Below are 15,985 nucleotides of genomic sequence, written 5' to 3' on the forward strand. Positions count from 1 at the left end.
AGTCATGCCTTTTGCTAGATTTGTTAGTGGTCTTAGAATAATTTCTCCTTTCTGCATGAATTTTCCTCTGATTTTGCCACTGCAATAGTACAATGATAAAGCAGAGTCAGGGCGTGACTAGAATCCGGAACTGATAACTGGATTTGGATAGTATTTCTGCATTAAATCAATGGTACCCCAACTGGCTTGGCTATACTATAAGGACTGAATTCTGGTCTTTGTATGTAGTACCAACAAATAAAATAGTTGCTCAGGCCATTGCAGTACTTTTGGACTACTAGTGTAGTTTCAGACCTGAAACCTATCTAAACAAACTATCTATTGGTTTGGACAGACACCTGGAGATCCCTACAGGTGTTTCCATACCTGGGCTAGTTATAGGTTTTTATCTGATACCTGTTATTTTTCATTCTGATATTGTGATCACATCATAATTTCAGTTCATTATATAATCCTTTCCCTCCAAACCCCTACAGTCTAGAACTGGTATCAACCAGGAAAATACTGGCATTTTTTCCATCCTGACAAATATATCAGAGTCAAGACAGCGAGTGTGCTCAGCCAACAGAGCTGAGACTACAGTCTCTCTACTTCCTGAAAGAAACTCATAGCTGCACATGATGGTGGGAAGGAAAGGATTAAGATTGCACCAATATTACATCCCTTTTAGATGATGACCATGAAAGTTGTTTGCATGGGGGTGAATGAAATCCTACCCCATAGAACAAGGATGTGAAAATGGATGGATGAGATGCTCTGGAAGTCTGCTGTCTGGAAGCCTCTCTCCCCTATTTTTTGCTTTTTGAGGGTTACCAGATTATCCCCTGCCGTGGTGCATACCTTCCTCTCAGAGCATCTAACAGGTTGAAACTAAACAATCAAGCATAAGAAAGGAAGCTGAATGCTTAAATATACACCTATTAGTCTATTAAGAGTTGCACATTCATAAACATCCATGCATACACATATATCCAGGGAGGAGAGCAATAATCTTTTCTTACTGTGCTAAGTACAAGACTGGAAAAAAAAAAAAAAAAAAAAAACCAGCAAAAGATGTTGATGCAGTCAAGTTTCAGGTCAATTCAATTAATCTAGGAAAGCGTATTTTTAACAAAATGGTTTCATTTGCTTTTAAGTATAAATAATCCATGTTAATAGTGTGAAATACCTGCTGCTGCTGTGCATAGCCCTTCATTTAATATCTGTAGGGCTTGCTGTCACCAGCAGCACATAAGAGGAAAAAAAACCCACTCAACATTTTGTATAGCATTCATTAGATTCTTCCTTCTGCTGTAGTACCATAAGCAGTAAGAGCAGAAGAGTGCTTAACCCACTGTGGGTTTCCAGGCTTCCCAGGCTGTCTTCACCCTTTACACTGAAAGCAATTCTGTTCAGCTTTAGCTGTGGTCTAATCAAATAAAACTATAATCACACTGTCAGGATGCTAATTCTGGAAAGACATTAGCAAAACCATAGTCACTTCGTTAAGCTGCAAACCTGTGGCTGACAAAGGACCATCAGATCCCAAACTGTATTTTGGTCTTTTGCATAGAGCTAACCAAGCCAATTAACCAATTTTTGGTTGATTAAAATAATAATAACAGTAATAACACTAATACTAATAGTAATCAGCGTCAGAGACAAAAGCTGAAAAATCAAGTGACAACAACTACTAAGAACCCTCAGCTCAGAAAATAACAATTTCATATTCACATTTCTCACAAAAAGCCTTTTGCTGACCTTCAGAAAATGAGATCCACCTACTACATCAGTTAATAGGCAGCTCTTAAGTCAAGTGCCTTTAATCCTAAGTAACATGTAAAAGAACACAGCAAGACAAAGTAATACAACATTGAACAAGAATCTGGGGGAACATCTGTGAAGCTTTTTTTTTTTTTTCCTGAATGCTCTTATGCTTCCTTTAGTTCTTAGTTCCACCTAATTGCTGACTTTAGCATAATCAAAATAATTTGTCATTGTTGCCTTCTAACATTTGCAGTCACAAAAACATAAAAAGCATATACTTACCTGTAGCAACACCTGTGATTGATTATACCGTCACTTAGAATACCCTCAGGAGGTTTTGCTCAGTCCAAAAAGGAGAGGGGGAAGGGATGAGAACAGTTGTCTGATGAAGAACACTGTATTAACTCCAATAAAAATACAGTTTTCCCCATGTGTTTGACAGCATGGTGAAAATCACACTAGCTGGATTCCACATAAACCAGTCCTTCCAAATACTGAGTTGAGTCAAGCAAACTCTACTGCAGCACGACGAGGAAAAAGTTGATGTATCAAGGCAGAAACCCCGATCTAAAATTCATGGGAATGGTAACAAAACACAATCAATACACACAGCAATTTCTATAGCAACTTGGGACGGGGTGGGGAGGGGAAGAGTTGGTTCCTTAACTGTTAGCACAAAGCTTCTGTGGCAAGTTAGGGGACCTGTCCCTCGGCACCTCTCTGATTGACATGCTGAATCAATGCCCAGCGCATTCCTCCTGCGCTCCCTTTCCTATTTCCCTGGGATCTGTGCAGGGGCACGCTGAGCATCCCAGCCTCCGAGTGGAGCGCACACATGCACACACGCGCAGCCCATGCCAGCACACACGCTCCTGCCTCGCTGCTACACCCACAGCATCTCAGCACTCACCGTCACGGGCTTCCTCCCCGCGACTGCAGTTGCTGCAAATGTGTTTGATCTCCTTGCCTATGTGACATTGTATCACAAAAGAGACATTGTTAGTGGCGGGCTCCTTCAGTGGCTTCATCCTCACTAGACAGAAAGCTTTCTTTTTAGGTTTCTCTCCACTCATGTCTGAAACAGAGCCCTGCCTGCCGCCGGGAGAAGAAAAAGCAAGCATCTCAGTCTGCCTGGCGTGCGTGCAATCCGCCATCCGCTCACTCTCGCCTTGGCGTTCATCTGCCACACGCACCGCAAGGATCGAGGGGAGGGCTGGGCAGAGGGGGAGGTGGGCGGGAGCAGGCAGCAGCGCTCCCCAGCCTGGCTGCCCCCCGCGACCCTGCTCCTCCACCAATCCACCCGGGCTCGGCTGGAGGATGCTCAGCATCTTCCTGCGCCCTCCATGCACCAAGCAGCCTCCCTTCACTTCCCTCCTCCCCTTCTTCTTCTCCCATTCCCTCCCTCCTGCTCTGGCAGCGCCCACCCCCCACCCCCCCCGAAAGCCCTGAGAGCCCCCAGCTGGGCTGCAACCTGCTGGGAGGGTGCACAGAGTTCCCCTCACAGGGCGTACTGCAGCTCAGGTGGCATGGCAGCCTATTCCACAGTAATTAGTATTTTATATGGAAAGAGAGTCAGCCCCCTGGCTGGCACAGGGCTGATCCCCCCCCCCCCCCTTCTGTGGTGGGCCTGGGTGCTGCACGCAGCCTGCACAGCCAGTTCCTCTCCCCCAAATCCTTACTGCTTTTCATTCCTGCTTTTTCTCCTTGCTCTCTTTTTAAAAGCAGAGGAGGTGCCTCTGCCTGGTCCTGTCCTGTGTGTGGCTCACAGGGACAGCTCGAGCCCCTCTGCAGCAGGACCGCTCTCCCTCCCCGAGGCTGACCATTGGCTCACCAAGAAGCGCCGAGGGTTTGGATTCATTCAGGTAGTTCTTTGGGGGGATGAACACCCCTTCTTTGCCTCCTGCTCAAAACACAGCTGCCCCAAGGATCAGTCGTAGCGCCCCTGGGTGCCTGCAGCCACAGCTGGGTGCTTCCAAGGCTCCTGCATCCCGAAGGGAATTATAATTTCTGATCAGATGCCCTGCCGATCCCCTGCTGCCCAGCTGCCCCAAAATGTGCCATCTATTTTTGCAGCAGAGTACACAGCCCAAGCTGCCCAGCCTGCTGAAACAGCAGTTCGGGAAAGTGCCTGTAACACAGGGGCAGGGGAGTGGGAGCAAACAGGGGAGAGGATGCCTAGTTTCTTGCAGGCTTTGGGAAGGAAAGCCTGAAGTAGAGATGATAATCTCAGCTATTCTGGTAGCTATTTAGTAACATGAGTGTTGTTGCTTTAAATCTTCAGCAAGCTATCAGTTTGGCAGGCACTAAGCACAGAGAGTGCAATTGGGGTAGGCGAAACATGGTAAAGAATACCACCATTCTCCTTATTTTTAGCCAAAGCCCTTCTTGCCTGTTGGAAGAAATCAACTCATTCCACAGTTCTTTGCCCTTTTCACATATTGTTGCCACATTTTACTCTAATGAGAGGCAAAAATGGCCCTGATTCTCTTCAAATGCCTGTGAAACAGGCAGTGAGACATCTGCCTAAAGAAAGATGGAACAGAAACTTAAGGATTCAGTGCCATGATTTTCCATTTTCTCAGATGCACACATACACACGCACAGAAGATGCATGCAATGAAACCGCTGACCTACTTGTTCTGTGTCATTCTGAGGCAGGTCCGACTTCTCACCTGGTACTACTGGGAGCCAAAACTTCGAGATGTCACATACAGCAAAAAATTGCAAGGCTTCGCTTTTCTCAGGAGTGTTGACAAATCAGAATGGGTGCTGTTAGATCTTCCTGAAACATGGGCTGAGGCATGTTCTCAGCATAATCATGCCAATCCCTAAGCCATGCAAAGCATCCTGCACGTTGCACTGTGTTTAGGCTCATGTTGAATGGAGTCAGTCACCTCAGGTTACGTATTGCCCTGAAGGACTTGATTTTGCATTTGTCACTCATCTAAAATTCTCACCAGTTTCAAATAAGTGTTAGGAGAACAGAGAATGCAGAACTGCTCAGGAACAAGCAGATGAATTCCTAAAAAGCGCATCTCGTGTAGTTGTGAGTTCATGCTCTGAGAAACTGTCCCTCTGAATGTCCAATGCTGAGACAGTTTTTGCTGCATTACATGCTTGGAAAGAGAAAGCTGAGGACAATTTGATCCCCTACCAGTCACACAGCAGTTCAGACACTCACAATGGATTTCCCTCTAACTTAATCATTGCCTTTGAGAACACCTTCAGCTGAGCTGTGATTCAGAAAATAATTAGGCAAGCAGAAGACATGGTCAGAATTCACCTCCTGAACTTCCTCAGAGTTCAGTGCTGCCTATTACAGGCACCCAGCACTGCTGCATTAGAGAAATGGGTCAGGAAAGAAATGCAAATTTCTATGTCAACTGCCCTGAATTTGGGAAATGCTGTCTTCAGTACTGTGGTGGTGTGCCTCTCCTGTTTTAGGAAAGGAAACTAGTGTGATATATTCAGCAGAGCTGAAGACCAGCAGAGCTGGTTTTGTAAGGCAAATTGGTCTTGTAGTTAAGGAACTGGGTAGGACTCAAGGCATGAAAAACTGGGTCAGGCATCAGTCTTCTGCAGTCTCTCTCTCTATAACCTTACTTCAAATGACTTGACATCTCAGCTCCTTGGCTAAAGAGCAGTCATGCAGAAGTTTCTGTTTTTCAGAAAAAAAAAAATCATTTTGCAAGGTACTCTGAAGGTATTTGCATATGATGGAGACGGAACACTTATAAAGACTGTTCAAATACAAAGATCTGCTTTTTATAGCAAAATAAGAAGGAAACAAATTCACCTGAGATCTGTAAACAGTTTCCGTATGCAAAACCCTGCAATTTTTAGTGACACCATTACTATCTCCCAACCCCAAACAGGTTATAGAAAGGAACAGGAGCAACCTCCTTCTCAGGCAGAGTTTGGAGCAAGACTGTAACTATTCCTACAGGTCAGGTCTGAAGTTCTTGAGCAACTTGGTCCAGCCTCACAGGTCCACAATACAGCGAAAGAACCACTGAGCATTACGGGAATGGACTGAGCTTTTGCAGTCAGATCCCAGGAGACTGCAGGTGCCCAGCTGTTAGGGGACGTTAGGGAATAAAACAACTTCTCCGGTGGGTAACACAGATTCCATGTGTATACAAACCTGAAATTATCATGGAGAAAGGCCAGCGCATTTTTGCTTGCAGGTGCTATGTATTTTGAATGCAAACAAGTCCTGAAGCCATCTGCTAGTATGTCTCTTGCAACATGCATTTTGCTATAACATGCAAATTGCCTTCATTCCTGAGAGCTGCCTTATAGAGAATCTGAATTTGCCACAGTTCATAAAACAAAAATATGTTTAATTATGATCTGTGTAATTATGGTGAAAGCTGCTGCTGCTAATCAGTTCTAGGACAAATAATGTAAAATGAACACACTACAGTATTTCTGCAGAAAATGACTTGCTTTGTCTTGTTTTTAAAGATAAGTCAAAAAAAAAAAAAAAAAGCATAACAACTCTTCCACTGCTTCAATATGTGGCTGCAAAAGCTGGCATAATTTTATTGCACAGTGGACACCAAAATCAATGAAGAGGATGTCAGACAGTTGGTTATATGACAGTAAATCAACAAACTCGAGTTCTATTCCCAGTCCATATTCACTTCTCGTATAACCTTGGGAAAACATTTGTACCCTCATTTCCTCCCACCCCAGCCTTTGCCATTAAGGAAAGTGCCACTACCATGGAGAAGAGATGAAAGCAGCACACCCTTTAAATTGATGACTATGGAGATATGGACTCTTATCTGCAGCAAAAATCTTTGAGGCTCCACCCTGCCTTTCTATCTTTTCTTCTGCAACACGTCTCTCCGTGTCTCCTGGCTGAGAGTCTTTTTTGGGTCATCATGCCCACAAACAATTTCTGTGAAAGCAAGAAGAGATGCTGGAACCAAACAGCCAAAAGCCACATCTTCCACACCTCAGAAAATAAGATTTTTGGTTACTTCTTTCTCGAAGCTTTGGCACTACACAAACACCCCACTGGCAGTCAGGGCACCCCTCAAGTCTGCCTTAAGTTTCTCAGCTAAACCATGCAGAGGTTTCTCTGCAAGCAGGACAGGCTCCCTCCTGTTCCCAGCATAAATAAAATGGACATCAGAAACCACAAGGAAGCCTCTCAGCCATGTTTCCCTTGCGCTGCCACCAACGCCGTCCAAAGGTTGCCTTGGAGCATTATATTGGATTCCTGAAAAAGCTGTGGCTAACAGATTGGCACTGTCCTGGTGGCTGCAGGTTAAAAACACTAGACTAGATGCAAGTCTAAAAAGGCAGGATCACTTTTTCTCAGCAGTTTAGCCTTTCTAACCAATATACCATGATTCACTTGTTTTACAGTCTGTTGTACTGGGTCTGGCTGGGATGGAGTTAACTTTCCCTGCAGCAGCCCATACAGTAAAACCACCACATGTATTTAGGCAGTGTTGTTTTTGCAGGGATGCCCCTGTACTTGGCATTTTTTTCTAAATATTTCCCTTTCCTTCCTGTTTCCTCTGCCCACTGTACTATGAATCCCAGTGAAAATAATAAAAAAAAAAAAAAAAGAGAAGAGAAGATAAATTAACTAATTAACAGCTGCTCTGGTGATTAATGCAAACAATGCGACGTTCTGTTACACACACTGAAACAAACTGATCAGCCTGGAGTGAAGAGGAAAACATGTACAATTTGATCCACTGACAGTGGCTGTTTGCCAGGCAGTTAGTTCAGTAGGATCTGGCCCATGAGGGGGGCTCCAGGGTGCTAGGCTGACAGTGTTTCTGTGCATTTCTGCTTACTGCAGGGCACATCAGCAAAACTGGGAGGGCAGGGAAGAGGGAGAGTCAGCCTGAGACTCCTGCAGGCCAAAATAGAAGATGACCTTTTTAGTTCTGCAGCTATAAACACATTCTTAAGCAACAATCCCATGCTATTCCTCACAGTCACAAGCCCCAGGGAGCCAGGTGATGAGTGTTGCACAAACAAAAACACACTGAAGGGAGAAGAAAGGAAAGAAAGTGCCCGTCCTTGGCCTTCCCACGTTCAGCAGTGCTGCTGAAGCATCACATGGCTCATTCTTCCTCTACATGCAGAGCTCTCCGTTTCCTGTGCACACTTTGCCATGATGGAGCTCTCTCCGTACTGAGGAGAAGCCCTGCTTTATTTCAGTGTGATGCCATATGGTATGATAAAAATGAACAGAAAAGGTTATACACATAAAACACATGAGCTTATGAACACCTGCTTGCTGCAAGTGTGAAGCACTGGTGATGGTAAAGGAATTCTAAGGATAGAAAGGAAGATGCCATCATCCCCAGCACAACAGACGGGAAGTTGCTGAGCTGCCATTTGAATGTTGAACAGCGAACACACAAAAACCCCAGACATATATGCATAATTAATTCACAAAGGCCTGATGAAGTTAAGGGTAAACACCAGCAATGAACCAATGTGAAATCTGGATCCGTAAAACTGCTGGGCAAGCAATCATTCACATGAGATGATACTCAAAGGAACAGACAATCTTCATGCTGAAATTACAGGGGAAGTTCTTTCTCTAGCAAAGTCACTGCAAGTACCAGCACCAGAGCCAATAGTCACTACAGTCCTATCAAGGTCATTAGCTCCCACCATAGGAAATCCAGCCTGCATTTTTGTGTCTGAGTTAGACATGGCATGCCCTGGGGTTTTAGCGATCTGTTTGGAGCACTTTGCAGGTCCTGCACAACTGGATCTCCAGAAGAATGGAAAGATACATTGCTTTTACCTTGATAATAGACACAGGACAGAGCAGAGGCAAGAATTTGGACTCAAAAGCACTCCTGCAACCTCAGTTTACATCTACCTACAATCTCAAAGTCAATAAAAAAGCAGTTCCAAACACCTCAGTAGGTGTTAATTATAAGACTCAGTAGGTGTCAATTATAAGACTGAAACCAAGGAGACATCCTAATCAAGTCGTGCCTGGCCAGTTCGGCAGTTCACATAGTTGTACATCAAAGCATAAACCAAAATGCAATAGCACTGGTGACTCGGAGACATAAAACATGCAGCAGATTCCTAGCTAGTTATTCCCTGCTTGACACTGGAAGAATACAAAGTCCAATACCCACTGTGGATTTTCACTCCTCCCATCCCCAAAATACCTTTTTCCTTCTGCTCATAAATAAATAGTTCTGCACCTTTTGCTTTCCTCCCATCAAAACCAGAGCTGTCATATATAGGTGCAGAAAAAGTATTTAAAAAAACAACAAGAAAACACAACCACCCCAGAAATAAACCTGCAGTCAGGTACCTGGCTGCAACTATCATTCCTCACAAGGTTATGCTCCCCCACAGCACACTAAAAAAAGCTCAGCGAGGGGAGAAGGCAGAGCACGTGTATGTGCATCTAGCAAGCCCCTGGGGGAAAAACTGGATGTGACATTGTCAGAAATGCTTCTAGCAATGAAAATGGGAAGGAGAGGGTCCAGAGGAGTATTCAAAGCCTTTGGAGTAAACAAAGGCAGGAAATGGCCAGCTCTGGGCACCAAACAGGCAGAACTGCTCCCACATCATGAGTTAGTTTTATGCCTCTTCCTATGGATACAGAAATAAGGCACATTTGTTTTGTTGGCTGTAAGTAAAACTACGGCTGAAAAAAACAAAGCAAACAGGACAATATGAGGATTCCTGAGACTTGCATTACAATTGTTTCAGAACATGAATACTATTTTTAACAAAATCAAATGTTTTGCTTAAAGTAACATGGAAAATACAGCAGAAGCCCTGAATTTTCAACAAGCAGTGAAGAAACTTGAAACTGTGGATCCAATCAAGCTTTGGATGTGTGACAAACTGACGAGTTGGAACAGCCTTTTCTGGAAACTCTTGAATGCAAAGACAGCATATAAAGCAGGTCAAAGTCACCAGCTTTTAGGATGCCACTATGGTTTTCTTACTATTTTCTCCAGAATTGTACACAGCTCAAGATGGAAGTATAAGAAACTCTGCTGAGAAAAAAAAAAATTTACCTGCAATTGCTAGTACCTAAAATCTTTGGTGATCAACTTGAGGCACCTGAGAAAACCTCAGTCTTTCTGGATCTGACACTTCGCATATCCTGAAACTCCATCCCTTTTACAGTATGTTGGATAGACATGAATACCACAAAATCACAGAAGTCTAACACGTTCAATTCCTTGTCACCGGCATTCAAGGACTGAGCAGTGCTCTGTCTGCCCTGTTTTCAGAAAGGTTTGAGTCATCTGGCTTTAAGGAACATTTAAGAAAATAGGTCAGACTGAACTGTATATCACAGGCAATTGTAATGAAGTCAATCAGCTTTTACAAGCATTGCTCTCAGCACAAATTGCCCCCACACTTCTGTCCACATGACTAATCAAATTAATTCTTGATGGTATTGAGAAGCATGGCTTCCCAAATCACATACACAGACTAACATTCCCTGCTGATAACCTGTATTTTTATTGTCACTTCTCAGGTCCAAATTATGGAGAATGATCAGATTGCAGATATCTTTGGTGAAGTATCATATCCAGAAAAAGTAAGAGCATGGCTTGAAATTGCTAGACAGACCGAAAGACTTATTTCAAAGCAATTAAATGGACAGTTATTATCTCAGAAACTCTCTACTGGCCACTGAGATCACCAGCCTACAATGGACAAAGTTAAGATCAGAGTATAAAAGGGATGACTGGATTTTTTGCTTTTATAAATGACTCATATTAAGTCTGTTGCTCGTAGTTCAGAACAGTTTATTTGAAGGTCAGGGGAAATGACTGTTCATGGAATACACTCATTTAGGGAATACTTTCACATACACAAAAAAGAGGTTAAACGAAGAGTAAATTTTGCAGATTTTGCCCCCAAAATCTCACTTGTTCTAACATAGTTCTATACTCTTGCCAAACTTTCTAGGCTGATAGCCTGGAACCTGCCACGTCTCTTGCAGGTCACCAGGTCAGCCACGCAGAACTAAAGAGCTTTCATCTCAGTTCAGCTGCTCATGATGGATCCTCTGGTTTGCAGGGCAGTTGTGTTTGAGGCGGTCTCAGAAGATCGTAAAATGTAAAACCTTTGGAAGACGTAAGTGTAGGGAAAGACAGAAAGCAAGTCCAGTAGAGTCAAACCCTGAGCAAGCTCAGACGAAGAACAAGAAACTGAGCTGAAGCAGCAAGCTAACTGTTTGCAAGGCGTAACGGAGGTACAAGTGACGGGAAATTCAGATGAGTAGGCAGGCAGGCAGAGATTCAGGAGGGAACACGAGGTGAGCGGAGGTAGCATTCAGCATGAAGAGAAAGCAGATAAAGGGAAGGAGGAGGAAAAGGGAGAAGATTAGAGAAGCTGTGAATAGACACTCTAGCTTTCAGGGTACCTTCGAACTGGCAGACCCTCTCAACCTTCAGAGGCTTCCCCACCACCAAAAAGCACTTTGTAATTACACATGAGCAGTGCAGAAACCTGGAATACCTAAGTGGCTGCAAAGGAAGACTAAGGCATGCTAGCAAAGCGGTAGGTGGAAGCTTTCATAAGCATCTGCCTCCACTGGACCTGACAGCAGCACACACTGTCAAATCTCACTTCAATAAGCTCTCACGTGTTTCTCAAATTAGGAAAAAAAAAAAAAAAAAAAGACAACACAAATCCCTAGGAATAGCATGCAGTTTCTATACATATCTCCCAGTGAGCTAGCAGCTCACGGTACTGAAATAAAGCAAGAAGCCTCTGACAATATAATGAGCATCTTTGTCAATCTTTTCCTTCTTCAGCATAAACACAGACTCCTCTGAACAGCACAGAAATGAGCATGAGGAACCTTTCACTTTCTCTAAACAGCAGCAGAAAAGGATTCATACTCTCCTCATTTTAGCCCCCTACTATCTTTATTGCAGGGCCCAGTCATTTTTCACTGTCAGACCCCTATCTCTTAGTTGATGCTTCTACTTTCACTGTAGATTGGTAGGAAGCGTAACACATAGAGGGAAAGGTTTGGCTTTGCATGCCATCATTCCCTCGCTGTCCCCAGAGTTTAATGTAACCAGGCTAGTCTCGACAGTAACAACAGCCAATATATGTGCATTCAACAGATCTTTCTGAAAAAAGGCCATATTAAATATTGTTTGCCTCTTTAAAACCTTCAATAGCAGTCAACAAAAGAAGCTGGAGTGTGCTAAAGGATGCAAAGAAAGAACTGCATAATCAGTTCTTGCTGAAATTCTAGAACATATTTTTAAGTGCAATTTGCAGAGCTTTTTAACATCTGCTTGTTGGATAATTATAAAGCCTAAAGATTCAGTTTGGATTTTACTAATTTTTCAGGATCTTTTATAACAGAAGGAAATACTAACAGAAAAAAAAAAAAGACATCGAATTCCTAGGAAGAGCATGCAGTTTGCATGCTATGTTGGCTCAAATCTAAATCAACTTTCCCAATGAAGTACTGTCATAGTGCATTACTAAATACCTATGCTACTCTTTGAAATCTTAGCCATCATGTATGCAAATTATTCATAAGAACTTAGTCCTAATGTGGTTTTTTTTTGGCGTGAGTTTTTATATTTTTATTTTCTGAGGTTTTACTGATCCAACTGCTCCATATCATAATATCTATCATACATCATAATGCCTATCTGCTGAAGCTTAAGCCTCCAGGAGACAAAGGTGGAGGTAGCACAAAAAGTAGGATTTTGTTTTTACTACTAGTTTGAACAGGAGTAGAATGTACAATGGAAGGACAAAGTAGAAAGTCTGCACAGTGGAAGAAATGCAGAAAAATAGTGTAATACCTACTGCAGATCTTTTTTGTTGCTTTGTATTACAGAAGTTCCAAGCCACCCCAGCAGACCTCAGGACTGCAGTATACAATGTACTCTGAATAAACATTTCAACAGACTTTTTGTCCTTTTCCTTCATGTTTCCTCTAAATGCAATAATCCTCTAAGCTTAAAGCATTCCAGCATCAAGACTCTGCTGACTCTAGGTGCATCACGAGGAGGCCACTATCAGATGGAAGCTTTCAATCAGTTTATGGATTATGACTGAAAATTTATCAATAAAATTTATACTAAGAGGCCAAATACATCTATGCTCCTTACATCACTATGAACAACTAAGTACTTTTGTTATTCATGAGCAGTATTTTTAGACCATGCTGAGAGAAAATCCAGGAGAGAATGCACAGTTTGCACTCTCTTGTGAGGCTTGTGCAGAAGCAGCCACTTCTGAATAAAAAGATAATTTTGTCTCCCCACAGAAGATTAAGGCTAGTTACTCATCTCCAACAGTAAAACGAAGTTGCCCAGGAAGGTTGTGAAATCTCCATCTCTGGAGCTTTTCAAGACTGGGGTGGACAAGTCCCCAAGCAGGTCTGATCTACTTAGACCTGCTTTAAGCTCCATAGCTCCCATCCTATCTAAATTATTCCACGATTCTAAAACACTCAGTCTCAGTCAATAATATCTTCCTCTGACTTGTACACCTTTGTGCTAACAACCACAAGCAGTCTAGCTAACAAGAGTGTCTATTGATTACCAAGCTGTAGCTTACGAAGAAACTTGTTGTGCTATGTATTCTTGCATTCTGCAGCTGCAAAGCAACTAGGCTCTCGCTAGCCTGGATAACAACTTTCAGACACTCAGCTGAGATATTAGAATGGGATGTGACCATCCTATAGCCCTTTGCTATAGGTGAGTTGTGCTCATGAGGATACACACAGCTTTTCAAAGTTTTCTTCAGAGATACCCTTTGGCTTTCTTCCTCACGGGACCTCCAGCAACTCTCTCATGCACTGAGATGAGATCTCATGCACTGTAAACTGCAAATTAGCTTTTCACATCAAAGTTCTACTTTTGTTCTGGCCATATTTCCACATTTTTCTAGCTGCTTTGAGTGATCCTGGACTATGAACATTTTGCATCTATGTCTTATAACCTTTCCTGATAGAGACTCCTCCACCACTTCAAACTGCCTCCATCTGAAAGAGTGTGCCCTCCACACTGTAGTTGCCAGAGGAGAAATATCCTGGGAAATACACCAAGTATGACATGACAAAGTGTGTGCTGCACTGGTTGCCTGATGGACCGCTATCTTTATGCCTGTGCAGAAACACAGAGGTGCAAATTGAAAGGATTCCATCTTACAAGGTAAGGTGCTAGCTGTCATTGCATGTGAGAGAGAAGGAATTTTGTGAGCCTGATCTGGCCTCCCACTGGAGGCACAAAGACCAGTAAGGGAGAACAAGTATTTGTTTTGCTCTTTCTCTTGTTCTTCTGACCAAACTAGGACTTAAAAGCAAAGAAGGTGCTGAAGGTGCAACAAGAACATGGGCTGTAGAGAATGAAGCAGCTTATTATAAAGCTATTATGAATAGTTGGCTTGCTGCTTAGCTAGGGGATAACAAGGTTAGCAAATGGTGATAATGAATGGTTGAAGGGGTTTTATAATGATATGGAAAGATTTTCATCTTTATATCACACACGTTGAATTCAGGTCGTCAGCACCAACTGAACGTGAATGCCACATGATTTATTTCATCAGGCTGTGTGGAATGAGTTTGGTCTCTTGTAAGCTCTTTGGGACAAAGGCTTATTCATAAGTAATTATCCGTAATAAGGACCTCAACTTGCATGATGAACTGCTTTATACAAGGTACTGTTCAAACAGCCCAACCTTGAAAAGGCTGTGATTCAACTAGATACAACTGCAGAAGTATCACCTGCATTTAAGTATGACAAAGAAAAAGACGCATAGCTTGTCCAGTGTGTTACAGAAATCGTGTCAGAGCTTTACTTGAATCCAAATTCAATTACAAGGCAGTTCTTCCTGTCTGGCCATTTAGAAATTGCACAGTGCATGTCAGAGGCACAACTGCAGTCTACATAAAGAAGCAAAGAACACAAGGTGCCCTTTACTAGCCCCTGTGTTCAACAGTTTTCACCACCACCACCACCCCCAGTGAGAAAGAGAAGGTGTTATCAAGGAAAGGCAGCAGCTTCTGGCTCACTAACAAGAGCTATAAACATTATCTTCACACACCTGACAACTGCCTCTTCTGCTGGGTTAATATCATGGAAGCCCTGGGATTTGCAAGTCACAACTTGTAGTTCAGCTCCTTACCAGAAATTTTCAGCAACTCAGAATTATGAGTCCTGTATTTTTCATGTTTTGGGAACAGTAAATGAAAGTCCATGAGAAAAGAAGAGGTTAGTGGTAGTGCAGAATGGAGACTTGGTTAAGGGGCCAAACACAGGTAGGAGAATTGGAGGATAAATGGAAGCTAGAAAAACCAGTTGAGCTTAGTAGATGAAAGAAGATAAAACAAAGTCAAGAGATAAGGAACTAACACAGAGAGACCCTAGAGGAATGGCAGTGACCTGACAAATCAATGTGGTTATCCTGATGAAATCAATTGATATTGCCACTGACCTCTCACTGACTTAAAAAAACATGCACTGCAGTGCTTAATCGAAGCAATGTTTCTCTGCTTCATGCTCTACTTTGAGCCTGTGCAATGAGACCCGATGAGGCACTTGCAGCAGTATAATCATGTTGAGTAATGGGACTTTCCACACTGAATTTCCTTGGGTCTCAAAATGTTTACCACAAAACCAACAGTGTGGAGGGGAGCAGGTGGGATGCTAGTCAGTCTTCAGTTGTGTATTGTAGATTGCACAGTCCGTACTATTAGATTTTGTGTTTTGACAATTCACCCGAAGAGAAAGTAGTTACAATTATAAGAAGTTTGAAGCATGGACTTCAGGAGCAGGTTTTGAGGACTTGTAAATGAGAAACTTTGTCTCCAAGGCAGGAATGTGCTAATTCAGGTATGAGTAAGTAACATTAATCAAAGCATCTCATGGAGGAGGTGGAAGGAAATGTCCCGGTGGCTAGAAAGAAGCACATTTTTGTAAGGAGGATGAAGTAGAAACAAAAGAGTATAGCTTTGGCACAGGAGGTGATCTCTTTTCCTTCATTTATTCCCACCTTTTCTCCCCATCCTCTGAGGAGAACAGAGAGAAGCAGGCATTTTGGACAACAGAGCACAGGAAAACAATTCTGTCTCGATTTGGGAAAAAAGTTAGAAGCTAGCTAGGATGTCAAACCACAGTCAAGGAACTTCTATAACTCAAAAATACTGCTGTGTTCTGCTACCTTATCTTTCTGATGTTTTGTTCTGCTGTTAAAAGCCTATGGATGAAATAAATCTATTATCTTTACA

At 42.8% G+C, this 15,985-nt stretch overlaps 1 protein-coding gene across 13 annotated transcripts in view; it reads right to left on the reverse strand.

Annotated features, from left to right (window-relative positions):
- Nucleotides 1-15,985, reverse strand: part of PHACTR1 (phosphatase and actin regulator 1) — a 409,041-nt gene that overhangs the window by 155,919 nt on the left and 237,137 nt on the right. The window contains exon 1 of one of the 13 annotated variants that reach the window (XM_013194337.3): nt 2,657-2,914. The exons of 9 other annotated variants lie outside the window; for them this stretch is intronic. In XM_013194337.3, the coding sequence (XP_013049791.3) occupies nt 2,657-2,900 (244 nt within the window). In that variant the 5' untranslated portion in view covers nt 2,901-2,914. Of the gene's footprint in view, nt 1-2,028; nt 2,440-2,656; nt 2,954-15,985 lie in introns of those variants that run through there. 3 more of the 13 variants (XM_048075527.2, XM_048075531.2, XM_048075525.2) reach the window with 3 other exon arrangements.

This window comes from Anser cygnoides, chromosome 2, assembly GCF_040182565.1.
Source record: "Anser cygnoides isolate HZ-2024a breed goose chromosome 2, Taihu_goose_T2T_genome, whole genome shotgun sequence".
In the NCBI taxonomy this organism is placed as follows: Eukaryota; Metazoa; Chordata; class Aves; order Anseriformes; family Anatidae; genus Anser; species Anser cygnoides.